Source organism: Danio rerio, chromosome 20 (genome assembly GCF_049306965.1).
Source record: "Danio rerio strain Tuebingen ecotype United States chromosome 20, GRCz12tu, whole genome shotgun sequence".
Lineage (NCBI taxonomy): Eukaryota > Metazoa > Chordata > Actinopteri > Cypriniformes > Danionidae > Danio > Danio rerio.
In genome coordinates this window covers 12,937,544-12,951,584 of record NC_133195.1, presented here as the reverse complement: position 1 = coordinate 12,951,584, position 14,041 = coordinate 12,937,544, and the positions used below count along the sequence as shown (strand labels likewise).

General features: G+C 40.1%; 1 protein-coding gene across 4 annotated transcripts in view; it reads right to left on the bottom strand.

Annotated features, from left to right (window-relative positions):
* The window catches only part of zgc:153383, a 65,560-nt gene that overhangs the window by 27,160 nt on the left and 24,359 nt on the right, over positions 1 to 14,041 (bottom strand). The window contains exons 5-6 of one of the 4 annotated variants that reach the window (XM_073933231.1): positions 13,163 to 13,259; positions 11,009 to 11,200 (exon numbers count right to left, since the gene is read on the bottom strand). The exons of the other annotated variants lie outside the window; for them this stretch is intronic. Coding sequence (XP_073789332.1) covers positions 11,148 to 11,200; positions 13,163 to 13,259 — 150 coding nt within the window. The 3' untranslated portion in view covers positions 11,009 to 11,147. Of the gene's footprint in view, positions 1 to 11,008; positions 11,201 to 13,162; positions 13,260 to 14,041 lie in introns of those variants that run through there. 4 annotated transcript variants of the gene reach the window in all.

Genomic DNA, 14,041 nt, shown 5'->3' with positions numbered 1-14,041 from the left:
GATGGCAAAAAAAAAAAAATCAGAAACACAGCAGTTAGTACCCCAACTCTTTACCACACATCTGGACCAGTCTATAAAAGGGTTGTGGTGGAATAGCCAAGGGAAACCAAGCACTAAGGGGTGTTCTGGTGAATGGATCAAAAAGAACTGTATCTCTTCTCGGTGTGCACCTATTTTTAACTGGAGAGATGTAGTGCAGTGACTAACCTGTCCTGAACCAAGAGGTCTGCCATCTAGCGCTGTAATGGTGAGGGGTCTCTGGAGGATTATGGTTCTAATACCCAGCTCCCTGGCCACATTGATATCCATAAAATTACCAGCAGCTCAGAGTCAATGAAGGCACTAAGATGGTGAAGTTGGTTGCCTTGGGTGATAGTGGCTTGAACGGATGCTCCAGAAGTGATAGCACAGGGGGAAGTATCTACTCTCGCCCGGGACCCCCTCTCCCTGGACGAGAGCTGGCTTTTCCCTTCAGTTCAGGGCAAGTGGAGCGGAAGTGGCCTGGCTTTCCACAGTAGAGGCAGCATCGGTCTTTCATTCGCCGATCCCGTTCCGTCCGGGTCAATCTAGTTCTCCCCAATTGCATTGGTTCATCAAGATCATTGGATTGAAGGGGCTGAGTGATGGTGCTAGAATGTACATCAGGGTCAAATAACCTGGTCTCTCTACCTCGTTCCAGTTGTCGTTCTCTTAGGCGATGGTCAACACGGATTGCAACATCAATGAGAGACTCAAGATTTGGAGCAGGATCTCTAAAGTCCTGTTCATCCTTTAATTCAGAGGACAAGGCACAATGAAAAGTGGCCTTTAGTGCTCTCTGGTCCCATCCACTCTCTGAGGCCAGGGTTCTGAACTCGATAGAAAATTCTGCCACACTCCTCTCACCCTGAGAGAGTTGAAGCAGGCGATAACTCACATCTCCTTTACTGGCTGGATGTTGGAAGACCTTTTTCATCTCTGCAATAAAACTGGTACTGTTGCTGGTAAGGGGAGATTTCTGGTCCCATAAAGATGTGGCCCAATTCAAGGCTTTGCCAGTAAGTAGAGTGATGATATATGCTACCTTACTGTTCTCTGTGGGAAAGCTGCTGGGTTGCAATTGAAAGGCCAGCGTGCACTGGGTGACAAACCCTCGACACCTCTCTGGGTCTCCATCAAATCTCTCTGGTGCTGGTAACTTGGGCTCAGATGAAGCAACAAAAACTGTTGGAGGAATGGCTACTGGTTGGCTTCCTTAAGAAGTTAAACGTTGAGGATTAAGTAACTGGAGGATCTCACCAAGAATCTGCTCATGGTTCTGGAAAGTGGTTGCTTGATCAGACAAAGCAGACAGAATATGATCAACATTGGAAGGTGGTGAGGCTTCTTCTGCTGGGTTCACTTCCATGGTTCAGTCTTGCTGTAAGGTGTTGGTTTAGGAGAGGATTGAACCCGGGTCTCCTGGACACAAAGCTGGGCTTTGTGAACTTGAGGCTTTGGTTTCAGAAAAAAATAAACAGATGATCTTTACTAGAAAAATAGAATTCAAAAGTACAACAGAAATAACTGAAGCCGAGCTTCTAGTAAACAGGCAAAACAAATTAGACACAAGGGTCAAAAAACACAACAGTAGAATGTCACTTAGCTTCTCTAGACAATCTGGAGAACACCGGGTGGTACTGGCTCAAGACTGAACACAGTAGCTTGTAACACACACACTTATATAGGGCAAGACACAGGTGTTGCAAATCAAGCTTGAGTAGTGACACACAGCAGATGGTGAGAACGTGGTGCCATCCACTGTTCAGGAGGAAGCATGACAATTGGATCCTGTTGTGCAAGGAGACAGGAGCACCTCCTTCTGGTCAGGAGGAGGAATGCAGCTTAATGAGTTCTTACATGTTTGATATAATTTGATATGTCTCAGTGCGACTGGTACAATGGTCTCATCCCCTTTAGAAATAGACATATTCAAAACAATAAATATATAAATTCAGGTATCAAAAAGCCTTTTGTTTTTTACACACCCCCTTCCTTGAGGGGATTCTTGGATTACTTAAGGGAGGTTTGAGAAATGTTCGGCGCAATTCTGCTTACCCAGATCAGCCTGTAACATGGAGCTTACGCTCCATGTTATGTATATGAAGTCAGGTCAAAATATAATATTTTAATCTTGGATTTGTCTTTGATAATTTGATATTTCATATTGATCTTTTATGAATTGACTGAATGAATTGGCATAATACACATTTACCTGACAAATAAATTATGTTTTGAATTATTCAAACAGAGTTTGTGTCATTATATCTAGTAGATTGTGGTAATTTCATAACACCACAAGCCCTTGTAAGGGTTAGTAACGGACTAAAACACGGTAGACGGAGCATTGCGGCACGCTATACGATGTCTTTAGAGATCCGACTAACACATTGGCATTAATTCATGTATACTTAGACTGTAAAAGTAAAAAAAAATTAGATAGTATAGTGATTATTCAAAGTTACTAATAGTTTAAGTACGACTGGTCTGCTTAATTCTATAGTAATGATCATTATATGACTAAATAGCTCTGTTTGATTTAGGAGGTAGCAGATCTATGGGGACCGCATAAAAAATATCCTAATCTGAGCAAGTAGGGTTCTGCCTTTTTAGGATAGCGGTCAATCGCCACTGTTTAATTACCAAGACTGACATGCTTGTGCTTAAGAAATTGTATACTCAGCTGGTACAAGATTCAGGATGTTATAGGAAACCCAATGAACGAGTAACATAAAATAATGAACCGAAGAGAATATTCAATCCTAATCTAAAATAATGTGAAAGGAAACAAAATAATCTTATCAATGTTTTATAATTGGAGTCAGATAAAACGAGGATAAATATATTAATATTCTAAACCACCTCATACTAAAATTAGAGCCTGATGTAGATGTCCTGGAGGGAGGGAAGCTCACCTCCTACTATGCGTCCAGCAGTTTACAAAATGCTATGTAGGCCTTTGCGATTGCTGCTGGTGCTATTCCCATACCAGGTGGTGATACAGCCAGAGAGGATGCTCTCCACAGTGCATATGTAGAACAAGCGGAGGATGTGGGGGCTCATTCCAAACCTCCTGAGACGCCTGAGAAAGAAGAGGCATTGTTGTGCCTTCCTCAGCACCGCGTCTGTGTGAGCAGTCCATGTCAAATCCTCAGCGATGTGGATTCAAATCCTCAGGATTGCAGACAGCAACTGTCTGCAATACTTCCTCTCTACCAACGAGGCCATGGATAAAATGAGAGCTTTACTAGCAGCTGGTGGGTTCAAAATAAGACAATAGGCCAGTAACTAGTTTTGCAAGGAGGACCCCACCATGCGCAACATTTAGTGCTAACCTATAAGTATGACTCTCTTGGTTATATTCTGCCCTACACCACTAGAGCTAAAATCCTTGTCCAAGCACTGTGAATAAACAAATGTGGCTGGGATGAGTGCATCGGAGGAGATATGCAGGACAAATGGCAGCAATGGACCAATGAACAGCAGTACCCCTCTAGGATAACCATTCCAAGATGCTATTTTCCAATCTGTCCAGAATCAAACAAAACCAACCTGGAGTTCCACATATTCTGTGATGCCTCGGAGCAAGCTTATGGTTCAGTGGCATATTTGCATCTTGACGATGAAGACGGTAGAATCTATACCTCATTTGTGATGGCCAGATCCCGTGTCGCACCCAAAAAGCAAATATCAATGCCCCAACGGGAACTGTGTGGTGCCCTTACAGAACTTACTCTACCCATCCACAACACTATTCTTTGGACAGATTCCACCACAGTGCATTCATGGATCAAATTGGAATCCTGTCATGACAAGGTGTTCGTTGGTAAACGGATAACAGAAATAAAGGAGTTAAAAAGTCCCAATAAATGGAGATATGTGGACTCTGAACTAAATCTTGCTGATGACATTACAAGAGGCAAATTCCTCTATGAGGTCTCTCAACATGTCAATGGAATCAAGGCCCTGATTTCCTTTAGCAGTTACCAGAACACTGGCCTATGCAACCCACCTCACAGTCAGTCGAAGAGAATGAATTAAGAAAGTCATTGTTTTTTGCTTATGTAATTGTACCTTAGTCTTCTCCACCAGATCCAGAGCAACACTCAACATGTGCAGAGTTAGTCCAAGCCATGTACCAGTCTGTACATGAAACAGAAGCACCTCCCAATGCCAGCTGCACAACGTATTGATACTGAGCTGATACTTTTGAGACAAGCACAGCAGGACAGCCTTCTTGATTAAATCAATGCTCTTCAGAATGACCTAAACATGATCAAACCCTGGGAATAGTTAGGACTGGAGGTTGCCTTCGTAAGGCTAAGGAACTTGATGTTGATACCCAATATCCTATCGTCTTGGCATCTGATCATGCAATCACTAAACTCATTTTGCAAAACTACGACAACCAGCTACTTCATCCAGGACCTGGACGTGTCTTTGCAGTGAAGGATTGGGATTCCAATCAGTCTCATCATGAGCCAACATTTATCCTTTTCATCATCCTGTTTCTCAGTATTTAACTGCGAATTGATTTTAATTAATGAATAAGTTAACACATTGCTTAATATAAGAATGTTCAGTGCATTTGCCTGTCTCTTTATAACTATTTTCAGAAGCCACCAAACTAGGTCAGAGGTCACGGAGACCTTGAGTGGAACTGAGGGCTAAGGACAGGAAGCAACTGTTTCTATTGTTATTTCTATGAGTTAATACTGTCTAAATTGTCTAAAAGTGATTTTACCGTTTTTACGGTTAATCATTTTAAAGTGATTCTACTTTTTATTCAAAATAGACTTTGTGTAGTAAGGATTATAACTGCCTGATTGTAGATGATACCGGTTTTTTAACCAGTTTTGATAAAGACGGCTGAGAGTACACTCAGCCTTGGATAAGAAACAGATTATACTTTAAGTGTGTGTGTTTTATTTGATTGTTGATCCGTTTCACAGGTCTGGAGTCACCTCTAATCAGTCTAAGGGAATTCTGACGTTTATGCTTAAGAATATGTTCAGAATTGTACGCACGAACCCCACGTAAAAAATTTTCCTAGTCTATCTGTGTTTTAACCAATCAGGTTAAAACACCTATATATATGACGCAGTTAATGTCGTTATGTGAGAGTATAATTGTTATTGATTGGTGATTGTAAGCAGAGCGGCCTAGGAACTCATTGCGAGTGTTGAAGCTGGCTTCTGCTGGTGTAACTGCAAACTATCTTCAGTAAACTTGATTTATTTATTTAAATCTCTGACTCCGGCTCATCTTTATCTACCAGACTGGTCATTCTTTGGGTCAATCTGTAAAACTATCCCTACAGCAGAATTGCAGAGAAGTTACTGCATAATCAGAGGTAGACAATTCATAAAGAAATATCAACAACAGTGCAATGAATGCAGGACCTGGCGGAGTAAGCCAGTCAACCCAAAAATGGCTTATCTCCCTGCTGCTCGTCTTCGCTTACATCAGCCTTCTTTCTGGTCAACTGGAGTTGATTGCTTTGGACCATTTACAACAAAGACAGACAATAAAGGCAGAAGACATGAGAAATGATAGGGGATCATTGTCAAAATGTCTCACCACCTGGTGTATCCACCTAGACCTTTTGCACAGTATGGACTTTACTCCTTTCTCATGGCTTTACGTTGGTTTATTGCACGACGCAGAAAACCCTTTGAATTAATAGCTGATCAGGGTACAAATTTTAGGGGTGGAAGCAGAGAACTCCAAGATGTTTTCTTCCAGTTTAATCCTCCACATGCCCCACATTTTAGAGGAGCCTGGGAGCGTGAAATTCACTCTATTAAAACCTGTCTAAATCCTGTCCTGTCGAGTGGTACTGAAAGATCAGATTGTGACTGAGGAAGTACTAACCACTGTTCTTATAGAGGTGGAGGGAATACTGAATTCGAAACCACTTGGCTATGTGTCATCAGAAATATCTGACCCGGACCCAGTTACTTTAAACCTTCTTCTGATGGGGCAGCGAGACGCCTTCCTTCCTCAAGTGGTTTATGGCAAAGGAGAATTGCTGGCAAAGAGAAAATGGCAACATAGCCAAATTATAGCTGATCAGTTCTGGAAACAATTCATTCAGAATTACTTGCTGAATTTACAACCACCTACCAAATGGCGGCATTCTACACCAGATCCATCAGTGGGACAAGTAGTCATGGTCATGAACCCCCAATTGCCACAAGCATTCTGGCCAATAGGCAGAATAAAACAAGTTGTACCCAGCAGTGATGAAACTGTTTGAGTAGTAGACATAACTATTGATAATAGAGTCTACCGTTGCCCGGTTTCTAAACTAATAGTCCTACCAGAGATGACTACTGATACCAGTGATGAGTAAAGTAAAAGAACAGTGATGTTTATTTATTTTCTAATCTTCTTTGTAGATTAGGGGGCGGCTATATAAAATCCCTGTTGAACTCTCATTTTGATTTACTCAGAGCTTAAAGTATTCCGGCACCATGCCGGCAACAAGAGAAAAAAAAAAATAGAGCTTGTGCATGCAGTTTAATTATAGGTTGCTTAAAATAACCGATTAACCGTTACCTAAAAGAGTGCGTTTATAACCGATTAATGGTATCAGTTAAACGATTAAAAAATACAGTTTATAAATCTTTTAAGTTTGGCTGCATAAGGAGCATCTGTTGAATGGTTTACTAACGGCCGCAAGTGTTTTGCCATTGTGTGCTCGAGCGGAAAAAGCGTGTTACCTCAGTCGGTTCTTTTTCATTCATCAATCAAGGAAAGCACTGCAGGGTTTCTGTTGAGGTGACAGCAGTGTTTGAGTTGTCAAGGCGACTATGGCAAACTTTTAATGATGGAGGAGAGATTGGTCGCTGTTTTAAAGAGCCCATATTATGGAATTTGAAAATGCCCTTCCATGTAGTGTGTAACACAACTCTAAGTGAAGTAAAATATCCAGCTAAGGCTTAAATCTGTAAGGGTATAGTGTTTAAAACAAGTGTGCCGCAAGCCTGCGTTTGAGTGAAGGTCTCGGCCGTTAGATCGCTCCCTGGTGGCTGGCTGCAGTGCAAGTACAAGTCATAAAGCCCGCCTCCTCCGTGTTAATGAAGGAGACTTGAGCCCAAATAAAAAAATTAATTACACTTGCAATAAAATGTCCCGAAAGATAGTTCTGGTCGATTAAGGCACTGATTATTGTGCTGAAATAGGTGCAGATCCTCAATTTTGAAAACAGTTTGTTTTTAGCAGTAATTTAATGCTGGGTGTGTCAATGTGATTGACAGTTGTGATTGACAGTTTCTCAAAGCAGCACGTCTGAGCTTCGGCAGAAGACTGAAGTGTTATTATTCGATTTCTGTGTTATTTTACCATGACAAAAGGAGTTCAACAGTAAACTACAGTTTCTGACATACATGATCTGGTGGAACACTGTTTACTCGCTAAGGTCAGAGCTTTTTTTCGGGCTTTATTAGTTTGCTGATACACGCCTAGCCACCCAGATAGCAAAATACACTCGGGCCAGTTCTCGCCTGCCAGAGACTTACCCCTCAGACTGACTGCCTCTGCTGGACATACTCCGGATGCTTATGACAATAAAACTGCACAATAAATGACAAATAAACTAATTTAAGTACGGGGAAAATACAGGTGATCATTAGCAGTAATTTTCTTTATGTGTCTAAAATAATAATCTCCACCTTGATCTCCTGTAAGGCTATTTGAACTTGCTTTACAGGACGTCTCTGCATTTTAAGTTTCGGCATGTTATTTAGTAATCTACTGAATTTGCTGTTATAAGACATTATAAGGTTATTGAAACCAAATCTTATATAGCCTAATAGAGCTGTAAATGTTAGATATTATTTATTTACATCATTTACTGTTGGCATTTTATTTGAAAACTCAAACTAAACATTATAATGAATGTAATTTCCTCGTTGCCAGATACAATGAAGGCATTGAATAAACCAAATGAAAACGGAGGCAAAAAAATTAAATAAATAAACAATTCAAGCGAAAATCAATAAACAATATACTAGAGATGTTAGACATTGTAATAATACTGCAAAGTTCTTTTTTTGCACAAATTGACAAATTGCAGGGTTGGGATGTGTAAATATCCTGTTGATATTTAGTAATCTTGCTGTATTTATCTTCTAAACGCACGACTGTTCCTGCATGGTAAATCGTTATGTGTAGGCTATATTTTGGTTTCTGTTGATGGCTAATTAAAAATAAAAAACCTTTCCTAAAATGTACGTGTTGTTTATATTTTATTGTTCATATTTTACAAGTGTTATTTCTACCCCTATGAAGAAAACAAATACCAACAACCCTGTTATAAGAGAATATATTATTTGTGCCTATATTCAGGCTTGAGTGTATAAAAGATCGTTTATTTCTGCAGTCCAGCATGTATTGCTTTTATTAAAGTTTAACAGCTTACATCACAGCGTTTTTAAACCGTATATTATTCTGTGTTTTTAAATGTAAGTGCTTCTATTTACATCAGCGAGCCTTTGTTATAGTGCAGATACAGTGAGAAGTCAAGTGAGAAGTTTGGGGGGCATGGTTGATTTTACATAATGCGTTTGGTTAGAAGCTTGATTACGCTCATTTTTGTGGCTCCTCCTTTGGCTCCATCAGACAGTCCTTCTGTGCATGTCCAGGCTCCAATTTCAGCAGTCTTTTGCAACAGTTTGTGCCCGTCAAGCAGGCGTTTTGCCCTCAAGGCGTTCTATGGGAAAAGGGGCTGTCACGTCGTCCATATTTTTTTACAGTCATTGGTTTAAAACTGTTGATTCATCTATAAAAGAGTCGACTCATAGTGCTTCAAATGAGTCATCTTGATAAAGAGTCATTAGATGTTTTACCATGATGCAATAATGAAGCCAAGTAGTTTAGCGCAAACCCGGGAGATTTGAAACCTGCGGCCCGCCCTCTAACACAGCAAAAGCCACACACACAAACATGCCGGTCGATTGAAGTCACACTGCAGATGGATATTATTGAGTCTCTACCCAAAGATGAAACCTCAGCATTAGCTCAGCCTTGAGCAGTTGGAAACTACTGGAAACATCTGGAAACTACATGCTACAAAGAATACTTCATTGACCATTTGTTAAAGGAAGGATCAGTAAAGAGTACTGATGGACATGTCAGGACATGGATCGGTTTTTTTCTCCATTTCTCAAGTGTAAGTACATGCGATTAAAGTTGTTGCCTCGTTTACTCTAGCTTGCAAATGTATTTAGTTGTGATTTGTTACTTATAACTGCGTGTACTGTATCAGGTTAACTCGCTATATTCTCATATCGCTTGCAAAGCCACGGTTAAAACGCGACGCGTGCCGCTTTGTTTACAGACCTCCGTGGAGGAGGGTAATGTGTGCGTGCGTTGTCGTCCGAGGGTAATATATGTGTGTGTGTGTGTGTGTGTGTGTGTGTGTGTGTGTGTGTGTGTGTGTGTGTGTGAAAAGTGCAGAGTGTGAGAAGCTAGGAGATCTCCTAGGAGATCTGCTCAATAAAATAGTTAGTCGTCTGTATTTTCAAGTCCATCCTCTATATTTACATTCACCTACTGGCAGCTAAAATCCACGCTTTACACTATGAAGCGTGTATGCACTGTGACTACTTTTATAATGTTGATTAGCTGCTGGGCATTTCACTCTGTCTCTTGCTGAAGGCAGTCAGTGTCGACCAATCACAACAAACTGTCATCGGTCCAATCAGTGCAGATTAGCTTCGCGCTAAGGAGGGGTTTTGGAACAAATGAATCCCTGGATGATACCGTTTACATTAATGCAGACAGATTATGCCTTAAGTACCAAACAAGTGGTTTAAATTATATGTTAGTCTACTTATTTCTTACAGTTTTATTTTAAAGGGCACATAGTTTACCCCTTTTTTATGATTTAATATTACTATTAAGGTTCTTCTGAGTGTGCCAGTTTAGGTTCAGTTCAACACACAGTTTAGATGTTTTTATTATAATGTGTTTAAAAGTGTTCATTTGGGGGCGTTTACACAGTTTGCTGTTTTAGGGGCGTGTAGCTTCACATGGAAAGAAGTTTCAAATTCCCCCCCAACGTTACAAGGGGTGGAGCCAAGAGCACGCTCGCTCTGTGATTGGAAACAAGCAGGCAGACAGAGACACTGCATGAGAAGATAAGCCTCGGCCACAGACCAAGCAGAGAGTACACAATCATGTGTGTCAATGTATAGTTTCTCAGCAAACTGTGTGCTAGTTTAAAGTGCCGAGCTTGTACACAGACTAATAACCACGCACACTGCATTAACTTTGACTGAGGCACCGGATGACCCACTAGAGCCCGAACATGGCACACCAGACACGGACATTCGCATGTTCAGATGGCACTCTGGTAGAGATCAGCGCGGGACTAAATATTGAATCCCACCAGGTTCTAACCCGAATTCAACCGCTTCCGCTCATATTCAGGATGTGTTGTCCCGCTGCCCGACACACCCGTTTTCTACACGCCGCCGGAGAACAAAACCTAAAAACCACCCAGCTATACAGAGTCCAGACAGCCTAAAACAAGCTGTCTGTGTAAACACACACACATAAGTACGGTCTTTCTCTCTCTCTCACACACACACAGACAGCAGCACAAAGTTCTCTCTCTCACACACACACACACACACACACACACACACACACACACACACACACACACACAAACACACAATCACACACACACAGAGCAACAAAGAGACACCACGTGAGGCAAAGGCGTCCGCATTTCCAGCTGCACCTTGTTATAATGTGGTGAAAAGGCTCGGGCTTTATCCAAATTTTGATGCTGTGTGTGTGTGTGTGTGTGTCTCTCCCTCTCTTACACACACACACACACACACACACACACATTACAGGTGACTTGGGGCCTACTCACACTACTCACATCCATACCGTGCCCAGGCCCGTTTCCCGGATCGTTTGAGAAGTGTAAGTGCACTGAATCGTGCTCAAGCACGGTTCACTTGGCCGGCCCTGGCCCGGTTGGAAGAGGTGTGCCTGAGCGCGGTTCACTTGGGCTTTGGCACGGTACACTTGTGTGTGAGTGCAAAACGCGCCAAAGCCCGAAACTGAAAGCGATATGTGACTTTTGGTGTGTGACTCGAAATCTTACCTCACCTCTCTCTCCTCCACACTGTCCCGTCATGACAATCACGCATACTCATTTCTAGGAATTAAATAAATTATATGTATTATTTATTACTTGTCTCCTACTTAAGTGAATTGTTTTTATGACAGTATAACGGTATTAGAACTGACACCGTTGCTATTTTTAGATCCTGCGGTATACCATATTACAGCCCAAGCCTAGTGGTGAATCATCTGATTTTTATAGAGCACGTGTAATATTCATTAATATTAGTTATTTGAATTCTTGTATTCACTAAGGTGCCGCTGTCATCATTAACCTGCAGGCTGCATTTTGCTCATGGGGCTGTGAGAAAATAAATAAAAAGAGCGGAACTGCAGCAAAATAATGAATAAAAAAAGAGTGAGGCTATGGTCAATAAAAATTGCACTAGCAACAGGTATGATTATGAATTTGTTGATACAAAAGTTTATTTAGGCCAGTAGGCTTACTAAATGCAACATTCAATTTGAAATAGGCCTATATATTTTCTCTTTTTTTCTGCAAATTGTATGTAAACTTATGACTTAAATAAATTAAATGACTTAAAAACTTACAATTTTCAGAGTGTGTGTTGCAATTAAAGTGCTTATTAAATGAAGAGTCAGGTGTCTTTAAAGCTTTGGAAAATGGCTAATAAGAAAAGGACAAGGACTTAAATGCTTTTTACAAGTCGAAATCAAAAATGAGACAAGTGGTGTATTAGAGTGTTGCTAAAACAATATTTCTTATCTCAGTTTAATTGAATTAACTTCAAACTCAATAAACACTGATGCTGGCTGACAACTAATAACTATTTAAAGGCATTCATTATGATTTTGATAGGATCAACTTTTATGTTTCCCTTTTAATATAAATATATTTTCTTTGAAATCTAAATGTATATTTTTTCTGCCAATGTTGCTTAACACTCCCTTGCCTGAACATGAAATGAAAAAACATCAGCAGCTGTGAAGCAGTGAAGGGTTAATTAAATCTTCATTTTCCACGGAGCGGAACAAATCATCACCGCACAGTTAGACAGGCACAAACAAAAATATAATTCATATACGTTTCTTGGAAAAAAATTCTATTTGAAACAAATTTCGTTAGCTATGATTTGTATCTTAATTGTTACGTATTTTTTGTTGGTCAGTTAACTACTAGATAACAAAAAAAGAATAATCGAAAACCTTTGAAGTGCAGTGAAACAAGTCCGCTATAGGCCCATGCTTCAGCACCAAAACACGAGTTGCCCGTGAGATTGTGTTGGTTTGGTAAATAAAATTATAATCTAGCCTAAATAAAATTAAAGTTAAATATTCACAGTTTCAGAGAAGCCTATATAAAACTGTTATTATTAATGACACATTGGAATAAGCAGGGCAGTGTAGCGGAATTAGCTCAGTTTATGAATATTAATAATCAGTAATAACGAGTTATTGTTAACTATTAATATCCTGAATTAACCTATTGTTAATTTGACTAAACATCAATATATCAATATATATCAATGACTTCGCCCGCTTGTCCGAGCGGACTCTCAGATTATGAATATTAATTATCAATAATAAATAATTATTATTAATATTCTTAATTTGACCAAATAAATATAACCAGACCAAGCCGCTCGTCTGAGCGGACTCTGTAATGATCTATTTATTTAGAAAAGGTAATTATAACCACTCCTTGTGAAGTAGATTAATAGTTTATAAGTTTTGTTCAACTTAATAACAGCTTGTAGCAAAAATAGATCGTTTAAGTGATTTTGTCTGTGAGGCGAACGATACAATCCATTTGATTATAATGGGGTTTATTGACTAGTCTGATATGTAACAAACAAACACACAAACATAACAACAAAAACATAGAACAAACATGGAAAAGAAACCAAGCGAAGAAATTAAGAGATTAGATAAAAGAATGGCAAATCTACCTCAGTTCCACACACTATTAAGGATCACCAAGACTATAAAAACACCTTTTTGATCAGGGGCACAGCTTTATCACATAACTAAATACCTGGATTTAGTGGGTTTTTTCTGTCTCTCTTTTTGCAAGTTTTTCCAATGCGCTGGAGGATGGAGTCATTTGATGTCCTTGAGGAGTGGAACTTGGGCTGCAGATCAGAGGGTATGTTAGGCGTAAACTTTAATTGTTTTTTTTTTGTTTTTTTGTTTTTTTAAATAAGAAATGCGCGGACTCAAGCGAGGCATGCAGGTACAGAAATGCGGTTTGTCCCCTCAAAGGGGGGCACCTCTTCGCAAGGTTTTTTCGGACCTTTCTGCGCAGTGCTGTGGACGCAGCTGGGTTGTAACTGTGGTGGCAAATCACACCCATTATCTACTGACTGACCAATGGTTTCCTGGCATAGTTTGATTTGATTGAATTTTCTTTGTCTCTGGACCGCTAATATGCAAAATAAAGGTCCGCCCAAAAGCATGGGAAGAGATATTAACTACGAGCATTAAAAAAATGTAAGCTATATAAATTATAATCATGCCTACTACAACATGAGCTGTAGGATTGTGTAAGCAACAGATAGGTACCACAGATGACAATGTTAGAAGTACATAAACATGATTAAGGCATTCTTAGCTGCCCATCAACCCATCTGTAAATATGCAGCCTGTTTTTTGATTACCTGACCAGCTCATTAACAGCAAAACCCGCTAAAATAACTGATAAATTATGTGCTCCTACTGGGCCGTGTCACTCACGTGGTGGAACTTGTCGTAAAGAACGAGCAAAGATTAAACATGCTAGACTTTCTGTGACAGTGTCATGAGGCATCGCAGGCATGGAATCGGTTGTTGTGAACTATGCCACATTACACGAGAAGAAACGATTGAATCTTACGACGTCTATTTGTCGTTTACGAATCTCTACAACACCCTACGT